The sequence below is a fragment of the Spinacia oleracea genome, chromosome 2, assembly GCF_020520425.1.
Source record: "Spinacia oleracea cultivar Varoflay chromosome 2, BTI_SOV_V1, whole genome shotgun sequence".
NCBI classification, from domain to species: Eukaryota; Viridiplantae; Streptophyta; class Magnoliopsida; order Caryophyllales; family Amaranthaceae; genus Spinacia; species Spinacia oleracea.
In genome coordinates, this window is record NC_079488.1 from 86,439,557 (window position 1) to 86,463,476 (window position 23,920).

Below are 23,920 nucleotides of genomic sequence, written 5' to 3' on the forward strand. Positions count from 1 at the left end.
TGCGCGCGTTGTGTCCCGCCTGTGCCCAGCACCCCTCGTCTGCCCTTGCGCACACGCTGTGCCGCGTGTGTGTGCCTTGCTGTGCCCAGCGCCCTCGTCGCCCCTCTCGCCCCTTGCGCGCGTGCCACTGCTGCTTGCGGTGCGTGTTGCGTGTGTTGTTGTTGCTTTGTTCGTGCGACGCACACGCACACAACACGAATAATTGTTGTGTGTGTTGTCAATTGGAAAGATCAAATTTTGTTTTCAAAATTATTAATTTTCAGTTTTAAATTGATTAAGTATTGTGATTAAATTTAATTATTGGATTGTTTGGATTAATTAAAACGGTTATGAACACCGTATTGTGTTTTAATTAAAGAGATTGGTTTTGATGATTTAAATTATGATTTTCAGATTTAATAAGTTTATAAAGTGTTGATTTTTGAAGTCAAAACATGTTTTCGGACTTAACCATTGTTAGGGTTTCGGTTTCAAATCGATTGAGCGATTGATTCACATAATTTAATGACAATTTAAATTATGGGAATCAACCTAAATTTTCAGATTGATTATAAGCTTTAAAAAGTTGGTTTTAAGGGTTTTTAAGCGAAAAAGTCAATGTTTTTATGCTAGGACTTGAGTTGACTATTTGAGACTATTAAATTAACGATTAATGAATGATTTCTAATTAAACTAAGAGTTTTAGAATCTTAAATAGTTGCTGGAAATTTAGTAAGCAAGGATAATAATTTAGCTCTCTTATTTTGTTTTATAGGAGTTGATTTCTAGTGAGTCGTGATTCGCACAGTGGCCCCCGTACTTAGGTATTCCAGGTACGTACAAGACTAGGGTGACCACCCATCCCTTGAGGACTTTGTGAAGTGTATTGAATGCGAATCATGTGAACTTATATGCTATGAATTCATGTTTGATTATTGGGAATGATTATGTTGTTATGAATTTATGTTTAATGTTGAGAACAAGCATGTTATGAATTGAATTATGCTTTATAGATTCTATTGAACTATCATGTTATGGACTTTTATAATCGTTGAATTATGTCAAACATGTTGTTCAAGTTGGTTTGCATGTATGAGTATTTCGCATGCAAGTTATTATTATTATGCTATAGTACAGGATGTCTAGCATAATTATTGAGCCAGTCGAATATTGCCAGTGAGCAATATATATTCTACCAAAGGGGTAGAATATGTTAGAGAGTCTATGTGAATTGAATTAAGGACAATTCGTGCTAAGGGCACACCCCGCTTGTTAATAGGCAATGTCGGGTTATCTCAAACAGTGTTTTGAGAAGGAACAATGGGAGTAATTTCACTTGATTCTATGTTTGATCACAAGTCCTAAAGAAGTAAAATATTAAAGAGTCATTGATGAATTGTTTAATTGTTTAACTATTTGTATGTTGTGTTTTGAGTAGTGTCTTGAGTCGCCTTGAACATAATATACTAATTAACGTAAAGTGTAACCCAAAGAGCTTCAAAACTCTAGGAACGTATATACCTTGAGTATGAACAATGGGGGGAGTCTTGCCGGAAAACTTGTACTCCTAGAATGATACAAGACGTTGTTTCATTCTCTTTTATGCCGTTGTGCATTGGAATTCCTGTCGGTATGGCCCGACTGTCGGTAGTAGCCCGACTTATCTTGGTGTATGGTTGGCTCCCATCACCCTCTCTTTCCTTTTGAGGATACTTTACTTTACCCGTTCGAAGCTACTTTTATTAAACTGTGAGTCAAGAGTCGTGTCTCATGTCGAGTCTTGTCTCCATGTTTGTTTGTTTATTACATGGCTTTTTCATGTGGATTATTTAATTGTCGAGTGAAGCATGTTAGGATAGAATGTTATTCTAGCTTGTTCGTACTCAGCTTTTGCTGACTTCGTGCTTCATGTCTTCTGGTCATGGCCTTTGCTTTAATGACCCTATGATGATCCATCAATTGCATTTGCGTTGTTGGGGAGTAGATTTTTAATAAAGCAGGTTTGTAGAGATAACTTGCGGGAGAAGTTATCATGGGATTCGAGTTGAGAGTTTTATGCTTCCGTATTTTATAAACTCTATTTACTTCTATTTATAGTCATGACTAATACTACTATTTTCAGTTAATGGATTTCAAACGGTTTGTTTTAGTTTGGGCCTCAACGGTTCCAACTTGTTTTAATGACCATTAACTATTTCTTTATTATGTTTGAAAGTTAGTTAATTCCGCTGCGTAATTCTGGTAAATAGCCTTAGCCGTTATCACGGTGGCGGTAATATCTTGGTAATTCCTGTGTTTTAAGTTGGAAAATATTTTATAAAAAGCAAGGAATTATTAGGGTGTTACAACACCCGCCCGAAAGATGACCGATACACGAACTGACCCGACGAACAATAACCCGAACCCGATTCGATGCACCACCTGACAATAACCTTAAACCGATTATTATCCGACATAACATCTTAGTCACCCGACCTCTTGAGTAAATATTTTACGCTTGAATATTTTGAGATGATCAAATCAATTTTTGACTCGAAATTCATATTAACTTTATATATGTATTGACCTAACAAGCACATACGATGACCGAATTTGAATAAAACTCAAATTGAAATAAATAAAACATTAATTTGTAAAATATAAGAAAAAATAATCATAGGTTAAAACCTTGACCTGACCCGATAGTAATTGGACCAGATCTTGACCTGTGCACGGGGGGGAACCTGACTTAAATTTTGATCGACCGATAATTATCTGATCCAAATTGACCCGAATCCGAAATTATCTGCCAGAAAATCGACTTAAACCCGAGTAGATAAGAGTCGAACCGGAAGTTGAACCCGACTTGAACATGACTCAACGCTAACTAGACCTGTATCTGAAATGCAAATCGATATGACCCGACCGAAACCAACCCGACATGAACCCGGGTAACAAAGTGACCCGATACGACCAGACCTTATCATGACCCGAGACCCTAAGTGATCCGACCTCAGTAAACATTTTGACAACTCTAGTTTAAGAGAAAATGAGAATTAAATGTAGGAAGTAACATGTATGGAGTAGCGAATATTCTTTACAAAAGAAAATAGTTTGAGAAAACAATGATTTGTATGGAGTTTGATGTTTGAATGAGTATGGGCATTTTGACCCGTGCAATGCACGGGAGCATTATACATATAAAGTGTTAAAACTTTCATCACTCGATATACAATTTTTAGGCATCTTTCCCTTTGAATTCCTAATCTCCAAACATGCAACTTTCAATTTTTCATGCAATATCGATTATTTATGCTTTAATTTGCTTATTTAATCACCTATATATCGCACTTTACACTTCATTCATTCTATTTTACTTAGTCCTTCTAGGTAGTTTATATTTTCATTTACGCACCTTTACATTATCTTGTGATGATTTGCCTTACTGGTTTATTGCTTTCGTCACCTCAAATGCTATATACAAAAACCTACAAAAATAGATCACGGTTAACAAGATAATTTTTGGACAAATCGGCTTAGGTTCCCATTTAGTTGACTAAAATGAAGCGATCACTAAATTCTAGAATTCGATGTTCTAAAATGTATGCTCAACCCGCCAAAGTAGTATCATGCTAGGATTTTCTATACTAAATCCCTGTATTGAATATTTTCATGCCTAAATCAATTTAATGAAATAAGTGCCTTGTTCACGAATCCGGATCTCTATTTGATTTTCGACTCCTTGCCTTATCCAAAGAGTCATGGTCTCCAAACCGACCCTTAAACGTTTGGTGGCAACTCCTTTCAAAATTCAATATTCAAAGTTGTAACGGCACCACTTTTATTGAATTTTGGTTTTCTAATGTTCAAAAACCGATTAACGTAATTTAACATGATTCTCGTCCCCTTCTGGGTTGGATTGTAAAACATCAAGTCGGCTCTTGCCTATCATGCTTCTTGATGAATTGGTCCAAGTTTAATGAGTTTAGCAATTTTCAAACGAATTTTGTTAAACCATTAAAACTTACATTTCAAAACTGATTTTCCCGAAAAACTCCAAGTCCGAAAAAGGTAAGAATCAGTAGCCCCTACAGCTTTGCCGTATATGATTGGGGGAAACGTGCCTCGGAGATGGATCGTAGCATCTGCTTCACGAGATTATACTTGGATTTTGAAATTGTACTCGGAATTGAATTTTGAACCGATGTCCGAGATATATTGGAACGAACTCGGGAATTGGATTTTTGGAAGATCGAATTGAATTTTGGAACTTTTGGAAGTTGGAAATGGGATTTGAATAAGCTCACTTTATTATGCAATTGGTGCTTCCGTTCCGAGTTGTTCCAACTAAAGTTAGGCCGGTGTTATCGTCATCGGCTCTAAGGGGAGACAAATTAGGTTTTTACACTCTCTTAAAAACATCATTGAATATTGGACTTTGAAATTGAACTGAAACTTGAAGTTCATGAGTTCTAGTTTTGAAGATGGGTTTGCACATCTTCAAACATCCTTGAACATTTTAGAAAACTTGTATTTGAAATTGAAATTGGATGATGATGTTTGTAAAAGAGGGTTTCAAGAGTGAAATCTCTTAAACTAATCATGAGTTTTGAAAATAGTTTTTGAAAATCAAAGCATTCAAATTGTAAAAAAAGATTGGGGAAGGTCATTTGGAGTTCAAGTGTGATATTCCACCAAAGATTACTCTTAGATTTGCATTTCCCTGGCTTGTGTGAGTTATGAACTCATTATGAATATACTTGGAATTGAAAAAACTAATTAATAAATAAATTTAAAAATTGACAAAGAAAGGTAGAAGTGTAGATTAGAGTCATTAGAAGTTTACTTAGAATTAGGTGTTGATTATCTCTAAGCTTGGACTCCCAAATTTTTTAGGACATTACATTGAATTTTGAAGAGTTTTGACGATTGATTTGAAGTGTTTTTGAAGATTTACTTAGAGTTATTTTTGTGCTTAGAATTTGAATAGACAGAGTTTCGTTGATGTGTTTGAATTCATTTTTTGCTCTGTTTGCTTCTGAAAAAGTTGGGTAGTCATAGGTTTCAAAGGTCAGGGGGTAAGGTTGATGCGCTTGGTGCAAGTGAGATGCACCTAGGGAAGGGATGTGCCTGTCGGTCCTGCATAAATCCCAACACAAATCAAGGTGGTTTCTGAAGGAAATAATGCCCTTGGTCCAAGTATGCATTCAATGCTAAGTCTAATAAATGCGTTTCAGTATTAATTAATTATACAAGTTAATAATTCAGTGAGATCAAATGAACTGTATGCCTAGCTAGAGGCCGCTTCAGTTCAAGTGGAATTAATAATATTAATCCACAGCTTACTCTTGACTGAACCCGTAGGGTCACACAAATAGTACGTGAACGGATCAAGTATTTAAGTGAATTAAATACTCCACTTATGGATATTCGGAATCGACGGATCTCGGTTCCAGTGGGAGCTAAAATCGTCAAATGGCAAATTATGAATACTCCGGAAACGATGATATTGCCGGAAACGAAAATATGGATCGTATCGGAAATATAAATATTATCCAAGTCGGAGATGTTGCCGGAAACGACAACATGGTACGTATCGGAAAATATTATCGGAAATGGAAATATTGCCGGAATCGGAAATATTGCCGGAAACGGAAATATTGTCGGAATCGGAAATATTATCGGAATCGGAAATATTAAATATTTGTTCGAAACGGAAATTAATACCCCCCCTTGACATGGTTCCTTGGGTTCTAGCTCGGTCACTTCTCAACCCCTAGCACTGGCTCATTTTTCCACTCAGCTGCTGCTTGTTGAATCCTAATGAGCTACCCGAATCATTCCGGAATCGGAAATATTAAATATTGTTCGAATCGGAAATGAATTCCGGAATCGGAAAATAAATCGGAAGCGCGACGTACGAAATAAACATCGGACAAGCTTGCTAGACGCAAGGCCCAACACGAAGCCAGGCCCGCGCCTAGCGAAGCCCGCGCAAGCACAGCAAGCGAGCAGCATCAGCCCGCCAAGCAAGCAGGCCCAGCCGAGCACGCAGCAAGGCCAGGCCCAGCAAGCAAGGCAAGGCCAGCAGCAGCAGCGCCCTTGCGGTGGGCCGCGTCGCTACTTGATGGGCCAAGCTCCGCGCGCGCACATCAGCTCCTCGTGGGCTGTTCGTGCGTGTCGTTGTGTTCGTGCGTGTTTCGAATCCTTAGGCGTTTAGGATTTGGTCGATTAGATTATTTTCCTAAAACTAGTAGAGTTAGTTGTTAAGCTAAACACTAAAATCAATAGATTTAATTTAAGTCTAATTCTAATTGAATTAGATAAATTGAATCCTAGTAGGTTTCTAGTTCCGATAATCCTACCCTATAAATAGGTGATGGAAATCACAATTCATACACATCATATTCTCAAGTATTCATATAGTTTTAAGGTTAAAACTAAGCTTAATAATTTGCCAAATAATTAAGTAACGAATAACATAAAACCTTAGGCTAAATTCTAGTTAATTGAATCTAAGGCGGATCCAAATGTGCTGTGGACTATCTACGGAGGGACGACACTTGAAGTCCTAAACTTGTTCTTGTTCGGTTCGGGAGCAGCTAGGGAAGGCACACTACATATGTATGTATCCTAAATTATGCTAATTGGTTATGTGGTAATTAATTTGGATTCATGGCTTTATGGTTTTTCGCATGAAATATATGTTTTATATTTGTCATAACCTAACAGTTTCGGGCTTGGTCGTTATTCATGTTTGTTTGTACTTTGTGTCTTTTCTTAGTTGGCAAGGCATGAGACAACATTTGCGACTTGAAGGAGAAATTTTTAGGAATTTTTTTTTTGGGTGCTCGAGATTACTTTTCACTTAAGTTTTGAAACCGAGGCTTGGGTTGCTCGGTTTCGGGACTGACACTCGTTTTTACAAGTTGATACGTGATTTTGACTAGAACCATGGCTCGAAGTTGATATTTGGCATTGGATATTGTAAATGAGGCTTGAAAACATGTTTGAACTTGAATTGGAGTTTAGAATCAGGATTTGGACTGGAGGATTAACATTTCGTAACTTTGAATTGGAAGTTTAAATAACTTGAACTCGGAGATTGTATTTTTGGAGCTTAGAATTAGGAGTAGGAATTGAAATTTTGGAATTGGAATGTGTTTAAAATTGGAATTGTTTTGACTTGGAATTTGTACTTGAGTTTTGAACGAAAGTTCGGATTTGAATTGAGTTACGTCCTTTGTAACCGGTTGCTTACGCTTTGAGATCAATTGCGGTCATCGAACTTTAAGGGAGACACAAATTTGGTGTTTATAGTTACACCCACTTCATTCAATGTGTATTTCGTTTCATGCGCTAACAATTACAAAATTATCAACATGATTTTAATAAGACTTGAACCTGTAACCTTGAGTTTAAACATTAACATCTTAACCAGTAAGTTGTGGCATAATACTGTGATTTATAAATGAAATATTATCAAAAATAAATCGACCATGAAATTCATACATGAGATTATATAATTTATTGATAATGGGGCATCGTCCGAGAAAAAACTAGTTATATAAAATTAAAGTCATCCAACCAATCTTATGAAATTGAGTTGTTAGGTTATACATCAATTTACTAAATTATTAAATGTGTGGAAATTATATTCTTCGGCCAAATATGCATTAGTCTAATAAATATATGTGCTTCCAATTAATTATAGATTTAATTATATCCAATGAGATATATAAAAAAAAATCAGCAATTCGAATTCATTTACTACATCAATAAACCATTATGCATGACACTGAGACTCTATGATAGAGACCCCCATAAATGCATAGTGTATTCCATGCTTCCATTATAACATCTCCAATGACAATCTAATTTCTAAATTAGCTTGCCATGCCACATAAGATTACAAACTATTCTTATTGCTAGTTATTTTGTACTCCAATGATTAGCTACTAGCTAGTTATTTAATTTTGTTTCACTTGGCCACTTGTCAATCAACCATTAATTACTGTTTGTCAAGCAAATTAGCTTGACCAAGCTAAGTTGTCATTTCCACTACAATGGTCAAGCTAGTAGCTTAAGACTTCTAAAAATTGCAAGCAAGTCCCTAACTACAACCATTGAAGTTTCTCTAATATAACTTATGTTGTTTGTCAATCAGAGCAGGATGTGTACTCAATGATATTTGTTTAACCCATTTTAAATTCTCCAAATGAGAAAAATTGCCAAAGTCGTATAGAGTTAGGAGCACTCAATGATTGATTATTTTAGTGATTGTTTATTCAAGAAAATATTTATTAAAAACAGTAATCCAGTAAGGTGTTACGACAAGATCAATTGAGTTTTTAAGGATTCAAATTTAAATCCAGATTCATTTATTACACCATGGCATCATCATTGATGGCGCTGAAAATCCGGGATAGAGAGAATCCCTCATAAATGCATAATACGTTTGTACCATACCATGATATCATATAAAATCTATTTTGTTCCAAAAAACGTTTAAAGTTAGATGTACTCAATGACGTTACTTATTTTAAAATCACCAATGACCAAAAGGTATTAAAATAAACAAAAAAAATAATATTTGAATTCACCTATTGGTAACCGTTACACATATCCGAAAACAAAATGAACGTTCTTACGACGCCACCAAGGTGACAATAGGGGATCAAAAGAGGAGGGAGGATACATCGCTGGTAACCAGCGGCACAATTACTCCATACCCGGGGTAAAATGGTAATTTCATCTCATGAGTTGAAAAGTCAAACAAAGTACTACATATGAGCAAAAATGACAGTAATTAGTACAACAATGACAGTATTTTAATACAACAATGACAGTATTTTTGCAAACGATGACAAAACTTATATAACACTTGTATACATACTTTTACCCATTCATTTAATATGCATCACTTTTATCTATTCATTTAAATGGTATCTTTACTTTTTATATTTCATTACAGTTGTATACAAAATTTCCTTTTTTTGGGTGATTGTGACAGTATTTTAATACAACAATGACAATATTTATATTAGAAATGACAGTATATAACAAGTTCACAACACTTTTACACATTTATTTGAAGGTGGGCCATATTTCCAATTTTTTTTATTTTTTAAAGTGGGTATGGGGTGCTTATTTCGCTGGTTACCAGCGATGTAGACAACCTCATCAAAAGAGAATGCGTTGGATGCTTGGAACACAACACTACATAGCGCTTCACTTCAAAGGTGCACTCATCTCTCTCTTTGTCTCTTTGTTGAAGGAGTATGCAAAATCGGTCCCACACCGAACCCTTTATAACACTTGAGCCGTAACCCGTAAGCGCCAAATACAAACCCCTCCCCCTCCTCCACACTTTCTCTCTCCTCTCCGCTCCGCTCCGCTCCGCTCCAACTTCGCTACACTGATGCTCTCACCGTGAGTTCTTCATCTTCATCCTTTTTGAATTTCAACCGAAATCTCTTAATCTCTGGTAATTTCTTATTCCCCATTTCTATGATCGGATACCTTTTTCTTTTAGATTTTAATTTCACGTGTTGCCTTAAGTTTTTAGTTTTTGTTCTTCCGATGATCGAATTTTGTTTGTGGGGTGAATTTTGTATGCTGTTCAAGATATTTCATTTTTTTTTTTGAGGTAGGGCTTGTAGGTTAGGAATTATTATCATCAATTTGATGATTTTAATCGTCCGAAACGATAATTAGGTCATATTTTTGTCGAATTGTAGAAAATAACTGGTTGAATTTTCCATTGTTCCTATGTTGTATGAATTATAGGGTTTGGGCTAGAGATTTTGGCCTTTGAGTTATGGTTAATTCTCTGGTTTCAGCAACAGTTTTCTTTGAGCAACAGTTTTCTTTGAGCAAAAGTTGATCGACTGGGTTTCCTATGTTGGATGAGGGTGGGAAATTAACTTTGTTTCAAAATTTGAGTACAAAAGTGAAATTTTAGAACTGTGCTTTAGGAACTGAGTTTGTGATTTTTTTTGAATTCTAATACTTCAGTTCAATGTAAGTGTCGTACCACAAAGTTTGTGGAGTGTATTGTTTCTTTAGTACATTGAAGCGTGTACTGAGTGAAACTTGTAAGTGTAATAATTGGAATAGTATCAGCAAGCTCTTGTAATTTGAAAGTTGTGGATAATTCAATAGGATGTCGATTTTTCCGATTTTTGTTGCTTATGTGTGGTATGCTTCAAAAAGAAAAATATTTGATTGATAAAAGTAAAACTAAAATGATGTGCTTGTTAATCTAGTGTTTAGCAATTTTTTCTCTTTATCTAATAGGGCTATCTTATTGCTTGATCCAAAGGTATGGCAAGTCATGATCAGAGGGAAGATGATTATGAGGGCTTTATTTGTTTACCACAGTTGCAGAAAGATAATTCCCTAGAAGCTTTGCCTGCTGATAATAGTGGCACTGGTGGCTCTATTCCTTTCCCCTTTTTGCCGCTCCCATTTTCTCCTGTGCCTCCAAGTAATATGTATGAATACCAACACCATTTCCCTAGTGCGGCTGTGAATGATTTGAATATAGCGACCAATGTGGATGAATGTCCGACGGATATTCCTATTGATCAGGATGTATTTGTTATAGATGATATTCCCTTTCTAGATCAGGGCTTTAGTTTCCCTAGTGCAGGGATGGATACAGCGAGTTCTGGATCTCAAACTCCTAATAACATGATGACCTCTTATCATGGCATGAGAAGGTTACCTCGTTTCAAGAATGCTGTTGGCGGATTTGACAGAAATTCTATTACTGCTAATAATGGCGGGGTTGGAAACTTCCACACTAGTGTACTGGATGCAAAATCACAAAATAATGGCAGAAAGCCAACAGGGAATTTCAGAAATCTGACGAACGTAGGTGATAATGCAGCTAAAGTAGAGCAAAATATGGTTCCAAGATTGTATGATAGCCAGGTTAGAGTTAATTCTTCTCAACCTAACAGATTGGACAGTCTTGATGGAAGATTTCTATCTCTTGGAAATCAAAGTAATGTCGCTAGTAACGTGAAACTTAATGCTCATGTTGGGCAATCCAGCCATGTGATTGAAACCTCCCTTTCTCCCCAAGGCCGATTAACTAATAATTCTTTTAACAACAATGTGTGGGATAGCTTGGCAGGGATTCAGAATAATGTAGGTGGTCTAGTGGCGCCATGGGATTTTGAGGGCAGCCTAACCTTTACTGGTGATGATTGTTTGCAAGTCATGACTTCTGGGGATGGTACGAGTCCAATCTCCAACCTACATGGAGGGAAGGTGAACACGCACCATTATATACCCACCCCAAGCTGCAGAACTTCAGAGTCTGGATTTGAAACTGACTCAAGAATATATTCAGATGATCCTACTGATTGCTATGGGGCTAATCCACACATGCTTTCCAATAGCTCCAGTTTAAATCAAGGATTGCCCAGGTTCGTAAAAAGAAGGATGCAAGGAGTCCCATTCAGTTCTTCTGTTCTGAGAAGCAATCACCAAATTTCTGCTGATCCACTGCAGAATTCTCATTTAAGTACCGACTTCATGTTACCTCTTGGGATAGGAGACTCTGATAGCAACAAGTCAGGTGAGCGGTGTTATGCATCTTTAATCATTGATGTTGACTATGTGTCTTATTTCCTTGTGTCAAAAAATGTAGATATATTCAGACAAAACTGTTTAAAGCAGAGGATTCTTATAATTTCTTGGTAATTATGAGTGCTGTTTAAGTATGTTATACAGTCTTATCTGTGACTTGCAAAATACCTTGGTCATAAAGCTTCTTTACCACACGTATTTTGCCACTTTTTCTAAATGTTTTGGAAGAAGAAGGCAGGGTACTGACTTATACCATGGATTACTTCTGCCAAAGCATGTACTCAACCCTCAATACTAAGTCAGTAATATCTTCCTACTCTACAAACTGGTTTGATGACGAATCAGATATTGGAAGTGGGGCAGCTACTGCTTGAGTCAGCTCTGATTTCCATAATAGTTACAGTGAAGTTTATCTGTTTATTATATTAAAAAAAAAACCTTAAAAGCTTCTTTTTTTTAGTTAGTCTTTATAAGATTCCTTGTCAGAAGTGATGATGCCCAAACATTAATTAAATGTGTGAAAATGAGAGATCACCTAAGCTGATTGTGGATTTTTTGTTACACCAGAAGTATCACTTAGATTATGTATCCATCTTAGTTTACTATATAGTATATATTTTTCTGCTCAAATGGAAGTTGGAATTTTGGTGTTCTTTTATGCTTTATATGCGTGCTTTGAGGAAACATTTCATGAGCAGAGGCACTGAGAGCTGGAAAAATTAACTGGTAATTGAACTGCAGAATTCTATGTTTCAAAGAGATATCCCCTTGTATACAATTACACCATGATTTGTCTTTTTATTATTTTTGATGTTCAACTGCAGGTCAAAATTATCCTTTGCACATTGGTCCTGGTTGGCGTTACACAGGTTTATACGTCTTCTTTTCATTTTGTTACGTGTCCTGTGTAAGAGGACCTACAATGCTCTAAAACGTGTGATATCTGAACTATCAGGTCAAACAGCTGGCACCACAGTGAAAAATGAACTTCCTCAGGCTTCTACTTCTACATCTTCCAGTAGAGAATCTCTGAAACGAAACTTAGATTTTCCTCCCCGGGCTTCAATACATGATCAGCGCAGAAAAGTTATGCCCCAAATTTCAGTTCCGCAGTTTTCACCAGGTTTACTGCAGAATGCTCTGGGGAAGATTTCATCTGGCCATTCAATGCCAGCCAGTACTGCCTCTACAAACTTCTCTATTATCCCTAGTGCTGCGGTGAAGGATTTTTCTGCTGGTGGTTGTTCGGGGAGTACATCTTTCTCTCCTGTAACCAAGGCTATTAATACCTCTCATGCAGCCTGGATCTCACAGCATCCTACAGCTTCTGCAGCTGCTTTTGTTTCGCCAACTCATATTTCGGCTGTTCGTAGTGCTTCTGGAGGGATCGCTGGTTCTCCAGGTTCCCTAGCAAAGACATCCACCGATCATGTGGTTACAGCTGAAAATCCTACTTTTGCCTCACCGCCAACTGCTTCGGGAAGGACAATAGTGAACCGCTCTGGCTCAGCAAGAATTCCAGTCCCTGCTACTTATTCAAAGAGAGTTGCCGCAGCAGCAGCTTTATCTTCAACACATAACCCGGCTTCTGCAACTGCTCTTCGGAAGGCTCTTTTGCTCCACAACAGCTCAAATATGACCCGTCCATCCCTTAGTGAATGGAGAAAGTCTTTGCCTGCCTTGGCTGCTTTAGTAAAGGCAGCTCCAGGTTTCAGAGCATCACAAGTTCCTAGTTCAATGCATCATATAAAGTTTCAAGGTATTTATTTATGGTCCTGTTGTGTCCCTCATTCACTAAGTATTTATTTTCCTTAGATTCCTTTTAGGGAAAGCTTCTGCTTTTCATGTTGCTTCCTCAAACAATGGATAATATGAGGTACTTGTTTAGAAGAGAAGTATACATTAATAGCTCCCATAAGAGTGATAGTTGTTGCCCAAATTTCAGTGCATTGAAAACACACTTTTATTTAACATTATTCAGACTACTAGTTTGGAGTTTTACTATCCAGAGCCAAAAAACTTTACATTTGCTGTTTTGTGAACCTCTTCAACTGGCGAAATTCGAACCAAAAATTTTGATCGAAATTACATCTTACCAAAGTTTATGGTAAGGAAGCTATTATTGAAAGATAGTACTTTCTGCATGTTACTTTTCTCATTAGGAAAGAGAATTCATAGAAACAAGATGGTTGTAGAGGAATGATGTATTGATAGAATATTAGATTATTAGAAGTATATATGTGAGAGTTCAAACAAAATTTTCTGCTACCTTTCTTTTTTAAAGTCACGTGATCATGTCAGGAGAGGAATGACACGAGCGGCATAAGGCAACACTCGTGTTGTCCTCGTCTCACTGCTATAGGGTGGCTTTTAGAAATAGGACACACTTAGTAAGGGCTAATAGTCAAATTCAACTAGCTTCTACCTGAAAAGCCAAGTGAGGGCTACTGAAAAGGTACACAGGGAACACATTTTAGCCCTAAAATCATTGCATAGACAAAGGCATTGTTATCAAATTATGTTATGTATTTTAAATTGAATTCACAGGCTTTCTGAAATCTGGTTAATGGAACATTCATCCTAGAGATCTTTTTGTAGGCTGCGCATTGGAACTGGTTAATGGTACATCCAGACTAAGATTCCCTTCACAGCGGTTAAGAAGGCATCATTCTCTTCAGTCTTCAGTCTTCAGTCTTGACCTTGCTCTCCTGCTTGCTTCCACGAAATGATCTCATATTCTATAATCGATTTCTGTACTCTTGCTTTGGCTCCACTAAAATTTACATACTAAATCAATACAAAAAATGCCAGTCTCTTTATGTTTAGCTTTTTGTAGCGTTCCAGCATTCCCCATGGTTATTGTTGCATCCATTTGATAACTATTCAGGGTTTCCCATTCATGATTGTTTCAACTGTGCTTAGTCTAGCATTATCCCACTGTTTGAGCTTCCGTTGTTGTCCTGATCATGCCGGTCCCTGTACGAGCTTCAATTTGCTGATTTATGCATATTAGTATATTACCTTATTGCAATCTGCAACTTTTTAAACACACTTGCTGTACGTTTGGATTGGGCTACTTTCCTATTAATCTTTTGTCTACATCTCTCAGTGTAACCGTGAATGCCATGTGTCCTGTTGTCTTAAAATTCACCTTTTAGTGCATAATATGAGAAGTTATTAACAATGGGTTTTCACTTGCAGGTTTTGACATACCTCCAACAGTTGGATTCAAATGTATGTTGTGCAAGAGAGACTTATCATTTGCACCTGAAGGCCCCGTTGTACAACCGCCTATTCCACCAGCTGTAGCTGTTCTACCTTGTGGTCACACCTTCCATGTCCACTGTCTGGTGATTATTACCCCAGATGATCAGTCAGAAGATCCACCTTGCATTCCTTGCGCCATGGGTGAGGAATGAACATCTTCTAAGTCACTACTAATCAACCCTCAACCTTTCCCGTAGTCCAAAATAGATACAATTCTATTTTGAGGATGTATTTTGATGAATTAGTCAGTCGATAATGAAAGCATCTAGAACTCTTGGGAGCGTACATAGCTGATAACTGAAATATGGATTATGCAGTCTCTTTTTGGGTCACTAATTGAGCAGATTAGAAGAAGATCTATGTGTATGGTTCCCGAGAAAATGAAAACAATATAATTGACATTGCAGTGTACATATATGTGAGCACATGTTATCATGTGACTCTGCTTTTGAATGAACACCTGATGGCTGAAGCTAACAATTGAACGGATTAAGGTTCTGCTCAACTGCGTATTAATTTTTCTTTCCAAGGAAAAAGCATTTGCTTATAAGCTTGGTTGTACATTGTATTCCCTCCGTTCCTTTTTGTTTGCACCATACTCCTCTTTGGGCGTCTTTTTAAGATTGCTCCATACCTTAATGGCTCATTTGCTAGGTGGTAATGAAGGGTGGTAATGGTAATGAAATTTTCATTTTGAATATTTTTAACGATTTACGAAATCAAAATAATTTTAGAATCTTACGTTGAAAAGAATTCGAATCCTAACACTTTAAAACATGCAAAGTTCAAGTGACTATTGCAGCAATAGTGTTGTGACGATATTGCCCCCGCTTCTCACTCTTTACTACTGGTTTGCCCCTCTGCCAGATTATGCCACGTTCTTGCATCTTACCCTTCCGTTTTCTTGGATGAGCTCTGACTCTTTCCCCTTTCGTCTTCTACTATCCTGCATTCTTGCTTATCAGCTCTTTCCTCTCTCCTCAATATTTTCTCTGTGCACTCTCAGCCATGGAAGATGGGATCAGAAACTTCCGAGTTCTGAAGCTCCTCACTCTCACTTTGTCTTCTTTTTCCCTGGTATGATTCTCTCTTCTGTGTTTTTATTAAAATTAGGGTTATGTTTTTCGCTTGTAATTGTTGAATTAATTAGGGTTGATTTTAGTTGAATTTGCAAATTGATTCCGGACAACAACCTCACTTCTTCCCTGACCTTAAGATTTTGGTGCGTAATCTTCCATTTAACGTTGACAGTGCTGAGCGCGATGGGTTGTTCGGTGCTGCTGGTACCGTTGAAATGGTTGAGGTGAGTTTACGATAAGATAACGTTGTTAGGGTTTAATCTAATTGTTCTTACTGACAGTTCTTTATTGAATTTGTGAGTTCCCAAAGATATGTTATTTATTGAATTTGTTTGCCATTCAGTCCAATTTAGGGTTTATCAACGCTCAAGCCCATTAACTTCTCTTCCCTCCAAACTCCTGCTTCCCTACTCTGCCACTTTCCCTTAACCCCTAATAAAACTCAGAACAATCCTCTGATTTACAATGTAAGTTTCTCTTAAATTTTTTCATCTTTATCAATGTTAATTCATGCTTAATCGTAGATTTCATGTTATAATGTTTTTTTTTTGAATTTTATAGTGAATTTGAATGATAATTTTTCTAGGTTATTTAAGTTGATGATGAAGTTTTCTGGCTTTTTGTGTTTGTATGATGATTTTGTTTGTTTATTTAATTTACAGTTTTTTTATTTTCAATTGGGTATTGTAATTCTTGTTGGAGTGATTGTTGCCCTTTCGTCGTTGTTGAATTTGTGGATGAGTTGGTTTTGAAATTTTTGTTTAATTTTAATGGGTAAATTGTTAATGTTGGTTTAATGTTAACAGTTATTGAAGAGTTTATGTATTTTTGTCAAGATTATGCTTATACTTTGTAATATTTGATGTTTAAATGTGATTTTGGGTAATACTTGAAAGATTTATCATTTGGGTAAAACTGATAAGAGATAGTTGTTGGGTTAATGAAGGTTATATATGATAAATTGACTGGAAGGAGCAGAGAGTTCGGATTTGTGGCGGTTAATATCCTTGATTGACAATATCTTCTATCACATACCACTTTTGCTAATGTCTCTTTTTCTCAGAGCATATTCTTTTGTGTCTGTTGGGTGAGTTGTGACTCTTGTATTATTATGCAGAAAACGAAGCCTACTCAACATCGTGTGCGAGAACTGAGGGCATTAGGCTTGACTCTTCATCTGCTTGCATGTCGATCTGCACAGGTCGGATTTTTTCTAATTTTTGTATCCACTATAACAAGACAAACCTAATTAACTTATTGCTTATCTCCTTCGGATTCTCAGTTACTTGTCAGTTTGAATGAGCTTTTCTCATTAGACAACCTCTTCGAAGAGTTTTAATCTTCTCGATACTTAAAAGGACGATGTGTAATTTTTAATATTTTATTTGCAGCCTTTGCTTGAAAATGCCAAGGAGAAGCTTTGAAAAAACCAAGAAGTGGCTGCTGCTGCTGATTTATTCGTTGCATATTGTGGATGTTGCTGCTGTTGATTTATTCGTTTGCGCGATCAACTGATGGAACCTGATTTCTCTGGTTGTTTTGACAGTTTGGTAAGACTTGGATATTCGTGTTTGCTCATATTGTCTACATCTTGCTCGCTTTGAATTATTCGTGTTTGTTCAATACAATATGAATTAGATTATGGAACCTGATTATGCCTAATTTTTAGTTCATGCATTCTTTTACAAGGAAAACCGAATGCATTCTTTCACAAGGAAAAGCAAAACAATGTTGCCTTGATTCTCTGCATAACTATGGAAAGTGCATTCGAGAGACATTTAATCGAATAAAATGGTATGATTCCACGAGACTATTTAGAGCAATAAACTCTTCTACCTCCTCACCCACATGTCTGCTCCTATGATTTATTGCCAAACTGCTCCTCTTTCTCCTTTTCTCACTACTCATTGTCTCTAATTCGAGTTTCAAACTGCTTGTCTCTTCCTCCAGTGCCTTTATTTATTCTGAAGCTCCAGTTGAATGTACATCGTGCATCTCCCTTTGGGATGAGAATTCCCTTTCTCGTTCAACCAATTTTTCTTTTTAGTTGTTAGACTCTGCTTTCAGCTGATCCAGGGTATTGTGTGCTTGTTGGAGTTCATCAGTCAGTTGTGAGATTTTCTAAGAGAGAGAACTGTTTTCTTCTTCAGCAGGTTTCATTGGATTCCTTCAAGTTTTCTATTTCCTGTTTTGATGAGTCCAGTTCGACTTTCAAATTGTTTGTCTACTCTTCTAAAGCCTTCATTTGTTCGGATGTTCCAGTTGTATGGGCATCCTGCATCTCCCTTAGGGATAAGACTCTCTTTCCCGCTCAGCCAATTTATCATTTGAGTCGATAGACTCTGCTTTCAGCTCTTCCATGGAATCTTGGGCCTGCTTGAGCTCATCAGTCACTTGTGACATTATCAAAGAAAGAGACACTTTTTCCTCTTCAACAACTTTCACAGTCTCCTTTAAGTGTTCTGTTTCCTACTTCGACGAGCCTAACTCCAGTTTTATCCGATAGATTTCTTGCGCAGCTGTCTCTAATTCAAACTCAAGGATTTTTCTCTCACTCTGCAGCTGATTGACTTCGCCTTTCAAATTATCTACAATGTGGTTCCCTTCTTCAAGTCTTTTGATAAAATCTTCTTTCTCCTCGGCTTAATTATCTCTATCTCTGATCAATTCTTCAATTTGTTGATTCAGTTCGGCTTCAGTCTTCACAAAGTTCTCTAATTTTGACTTCAACTCTTCTTTTTCTTCCAGGATTTCTGATTTCTCGGAATCCAATCTTTGAACCTCTACATTCAAATCTTCCGCCTTTCTGTCTGAATCTTGTTGTTTTGTCAGTAGCGTCTTGTTCTTTGATTCAATCGAGATTTTCTCATTGCATATTGTTGCCGGCTCATTTTCGAGATCTGCAACTTTAAGTGTTACTGTATTAAGCTCTTGTTGAAGTCCATCAGTGTTTCATTTTCCTCTTTCATCCATTTTTGGTGTCTTTTCCCTTGGATGAATGATCGGAATCGGAGCCAGACCCTTATTTTGAGGAGGAACATAACTTCTCTTTCTTTTGTTGTGACTTGTTAATTTTGTCCTTCAGTTTTCCAGTTACATTATCATATTGAGAAAAGAGTGATTCATATTGTTTATGGAAATCCTCAACATGTTCAGCAAGAGGCCCCCTTTTTGTTTCATCACTTTCTTCGTTGCTCTCCGCAAGTTTCAGTAATCTTTTCTTCTTCTCCTCCATGTCTAAAAATACACAGTAAGCTCATTAATTCAGGGATTAAGATTGTACCTTGAGATAATTTTCTTATTTTGACAGAGGAAACAACTAATGATCTGTCTTACGGTCCTAGCTTGGCCTTATTTAAGCCTGGACAAGAAGACACGGTTTTTCTGGTTGCCAATGAGACAGTGAGAACTTTCCAAATATTGGATGCTTTGATCACAATAAGATATATAGTGGAATTACTGAGAAGTCTTTTTTTTGTTTCATTTGGGCGTAGGATGTCTTTTTCTATGACATACAAATCAAGAAAATCCGAATTTTACCATTACACCTCTCTTCTTTGCAGAGCATATTTATAAGCAGAGCCCTCATTATGGAATAGCCCCGCACATACACCCCAAATGCGCAGACTATAATTTACAGATTATGCATAGGCCATCGAAAACATGGGGAGTTGATCTTCCAGCAGTTTGTAGGAAAGATTTGCATGCTAAAGGAACATACCTTTTTTTTTTTTTTTTTTCCTTTCAGCTTCTCATGTTCAGGATCAGTATGCTTTTCAACAAAGGACTTAATTAAATTTCTCGTGTGGTGACTCTTCTTTGTCATTTGACTAGCAGCTCACCTCGAATTTGCTTCAGCGTCTATACATCTGATAGGCCCAATACATGGAGTGTTTGGTTGATTTGCCTTTATTTATTTATTTAGTTTCTGGTGGGTCTGTGTCTAAGTTTATTGATGCCGGGTAAGGGCACCTGATCAAAGGGATTCCGTGGTGCGGGGATGTCACCAATGGTCGGTTAAGGTGGGGGCATGAGGTGTTGTAGAAGAGGCATGACCCTTCCGATAAGGAGGAGGTTGATAAGAATCCTTTGAAGAGGATCAAAAGGTTTGAAAGTTAAATATTTTCTAGAATTTTGGCTTCAGTTCTTGCATTTTGTTTTATTTTTTGCCTCTATATGTTGTTTTATTAAACAATAGGTCTATATGTTATGGTACTTAAGTTCTGATTATTGATTGCATGGAATCTGCATTGAGTGTGCTACTGTTGAATGTGCATTTTTTATCCCTTAGTTTATTGGATGACATGGACATGCTAATTTGTCTTTATCTGGAATCGATTTGTTAAAATAGTGGAGAAGTGCCTTTTACTAGAAATGTAGGATTAGGTAAAAATACTTAAGTAGCTAGAAAAGTAGAAAGCAAACGGGGTATTAGCTCTTTATTAAGGATGTGGATGCTATTATTGAGGAGCTATGTTATGTTTGTGCAGAATTAACTCTTATTTTCCCTTCATAAATGAGCCTTTCTTTGTTTTTCAGGTGCTTGTTGCTCTTTCGCAGCAACAAGGAGGTATAAACAAGACGGTTACAAGCTCTCTGGACAACCTTTATGAGAAGGAGTTAATAGATTGCGATAGAAGCTAAAATGAAGATTGTGATGGTGGGCTCATGGACTACGCAAACCAGTTTGTTATAGATAACCATGGGCATCACTGAGAAAGATTACCCGTATGAGGGCTAAACAAAAATACTGCAATAAGAGCAAGGTAAGATAGTTTATCAGGAGTTCGTATTTTCCTTTGATTCTAGAATATGTCGTGCTTTCAACTTGCAACTTCTCAAAGAAGAGTTTGTTATCATTGATTTTGTCAACATTAAAGTTAGCTTTAGGGTTATCTGCATGTTGTCATTTGGATTGAACTGCATTGAAGCTATGAAACTCCTTAATCTTTTTTTATTTTGTTTTTTGTATATAGGTTGCTATAAGAATTTTGATGGTAATCATCTTGCATTGAGGGAAGTGGACCCGACATTCGATGAGGAGCTTATTAACTATGAAAGGAGCAAAAAGCATATGCTCAATCTGTCGCATTTCAGAGATGATGCAAGTTCAAGTGATATTATTTAAGACAACTGCTTACTTTAAAAAAAAAAAAAGGTACCTTTAGACTAGATTGTTCATTGCTGAATTTCAGAGATCATTTATCTGAGTGTGATATTTACGTAGCAAGCTTACTTTCTTGTTTTTAGGTTTAACTAAAACATGTTGCAAAGGAGCCTTGTGTAGTGACAAAATGAAGAGCAACTTTAACCATTTGTAAGTATCTCATTATTCTCATATCCATTCTTAAAAATTCTTGAGGTTATTTCTTCTGTACGTATCTCCCCGCTTAATAAGTGGTGAATATGTCGATATTAGAATCTGGAGCACTAAAAGGTCCATTTCTCCGCAGTCACCCTCACCCTTATTAAATAGGCTGGCCTGTAAATGGTAGGATAGACATTATTGTAGTCATAGTCCTTAAAATTGTATTGTTTTTTTTATTACTGAACTACAAGATCAGATCTCCACAGATAATTATGCACATAATTCATGGATAATAAACACTGGCACACACTACGTTATTTAAGATTAAGGAAGATTTTTTCTAATTCTTTCTTATGCTGGATCTTACAAAATCACTTTAAGATTCTAATTTTAATACTAATGTATCTACATAATCTAATTTAAGTAAATCTTTGTTATTCTCCTGTTATAGTTTCTTATTGAATAATGTTTGAAGACAGGAGGTTCCTCTACTGTGTTTTCTTGGGAGCTAAGGTGGCCACAACAGTCAATTGTTCTCTTTGGAGTTGGGATTGGCGAGAGACCATCCAATCAAATTTCAGAAAGTGAAGTATAGGAGGTGCAGTCTGACTGTCATTTGCAGTCATAAAAAACTGGCAGTATGTCTTGGTGGATGATACATGTTATGATGTGCTCTGTAGATGGAATATTTGCAGTCCTTGAGCTAGGTACATCATTAATATCCTGAAAAGAGAAGAATTCATACTTAAAAGTCTTTACCATGTTTTTCTTCCGAAAATTTTGAATGTAGAGTGAAACTTCCACTTTGAAGTTGGGAGATGGTTCTCTGTCCCTAAAACAATGGCCAAATTCTAAGTTTAGCAGGTTAAACTTTAAAGTTTCTTATGCTCCGTATTGCCCTTATTGATTATCTTAACTAAGATTGTAAAAGAAAACTTACACTGGTTTAACTTAATTCCTTTAAAATGAGCTTGAATCAGATGTGGCCGAGTAATCAAGCTTAATGTCAATTTTGATTTCATTTAAGAGTCGGGTATATAAAGCTCTAAGAAACTTCAACCAGTCTGATTTTTTTGCTGCATGTGCTTAATAGGTGCAGAAACATTTGTACTATTGGAAGAACCCTTTGCCATCAACAGCTTTGACATTAACAAGCAGAATCACTATGTAAGTGAGCTTTTTGGTAACTAAAAATTCAGTTGAAAGGAAGAATGTACTGAGCATTGAACAGACTAATTATCTCAACCTAACCATCTTTATACTGTCCTGCAGGAAATTACATATTTATATGCAGTTTGGAATGGGAATCGTTGGCTATACTTTGAAGGTTGTAAAGCACTGTAATCACAGCCGAGTTTTGTTACAATTATTATGTAGCTTTAAATACCAATATGCCGTAATATGTAAGATTGTATTCTACAAGCTAGACTGATGTCCATTTGTTTGGGTCTGTTTAACTGTATACGTGACAGTTCATGACAAGTTCATATAGACTAATCAATAGGCTCTCAGCTCAAGGAGTGTATTACTGAAGTTTTTCCACGTAGCTCAGCTGTTATGAAAGTTGAGAAGATTGATATTGGTTTGCTCAATATTGTGAGCTAAGAAGTGACTTGGCGAATCTCTTTTTTAATCAAATATTGCTCTTGGTTCCCTTTTTCGCAATTTTAAGCACAGGGGAGAGCTCCAACTAAAGCAACACAATGGTAAGTAATAGTTTTCAGCAATCCAGACGCTTCATTCAGTTCCCAAACCATGTATATACGATGCTTATTTTTTTTACACATAGATGTATATGCCATGTTAGAGTGGAAAGAAATATTTACAGCATAATTTCTAACTTGATTTTTTGCCAATACTTTAGATACTAAAATGAGTTTATTTTTGGGTCTTTCCTTGTTTAAAATTTGATTTCATGTTTATGTGTTTTGATTTATGAAATTGACATCTGTAGTTGGGAGATCATGTTATCGACGGGTTAAAATGGAAGACAAAAGTGCAACTCGCATTTGTAATTTTCTGGAAGGAACAATAGAAAAAACCTTAAAAGAAAGTTTAGTATGGAAAAGGTCACCTAAATGTCTCAAAACATTGGAATTAGTAAAAGTTGATTTTTTTTTATTGTGCTAAAATTCGAAGAATTGCAGGAAAGATATTACAGATGAGCACTTAATCAATATAACATATAATAAAGGAGCGCCGGAGAAAAATATGATATAATTGACACATATATGGGAAAAATAATCGAAAGCCTATTTCTGCTTAAAGATTATCTGACCGTAGATCCATCAATGGTTTTTTATACGTGAATCATCAAATGAAAAACAAGGAGACACTAACAGGGAGTTTTAAAAATTCTCACAATTCTCATTGTTTAGTAATGGAACATAGGGAGTAAATTAGAACCTTCTCATAACATAGCAAAAGACGCATAATCTGTCATAATTAGCATTATCACATTTTGTATAATGATTTCCGGTAATTAATTTGTTGGACACGAACCTCCTTAGATACATTGATATTGTATTAGAGTTGTTAGTCCTTGTTACTTTCCACGATTTTTTTTGTTGTTGTATGTATCGAAGTTTGGTTACGTGATACAATGGTTAGACTACATCAAATATGTTTAGGAAGAAGGACTCCCATAATAAAGTATACGTTTGATCTGATATGTCACTGAAGGGTGGATACGAATTGTAAGATATAC

General features: G+C 36.4%; 1 protein-coding gene, 1 long non-coding RNA gene and 1 pseudogene across 3 annotated transcripts in view; 2 read left to right on the forward strand and 1 right to left on the reverse strand.

The window, feature by feature from the left end:
- Positions 1-15,524, forward strand: part of LOC110792786 (uncharacterized) — an 88,057-nt gene extending 72,533 nt beyond the window's left edge. The window contains exons 2-6 of the mRNA XM_021997608.2: positions 9,346-9,445; positions 10,283-11,548; positions 12,384-12,428; positions 12,515-13,318; positions 14,761-15,524. Of these exons, the coding sequence (XP_021853300.1) occupies positions 10,285-11,548; positions 12,384-12,428; positions 12,515-13,318; positions 14,761-14,978 (2,331 nt within the window). The 5' untranslated portion in view covers positions 9,346-9,445; positions 10,283-10,284 and the 3' untranslated portion in view covers positions 14,979-15,524. The remainder of the gene's footprint in view (positions 1-9,345; positions 9,446-10,282; positions 11,549-12,383; positions 12,429-12,514; positions 13,319-14,760) is intronic.
- Positions 15,525-17,657: 2,133 nt separating this feature from the next.
- LOC130467608 (COP1-interactive protein 1-like) lies at positions 17,658-19,731 on the reverse strand (annotated as a pseudogene).
- A 1,422-nt stretch (positions 19,732-21,153) lies between these two features.
- Positions 21,154-22,869, forward strand: LOC130467060 (uncharacterized). Of its 2 annotated transcripts, none has more exons than XR_008927222.1 (4): positions 21,154-21,222; positions 21,689-21,920; positions 22,307-22,380; positions 22,486-22,869. It is a non-coding gene; the product is annotated as an uncharacterized lncRNA (long non-coding RNA). The 2 variants fall into 2 exon arrangements; XR_008927221.1 differs by having other exon boundaries at positions 21,693-21,920.
- Positions 22,870-23,920: the final 1,051 nt, after the last annotated feature.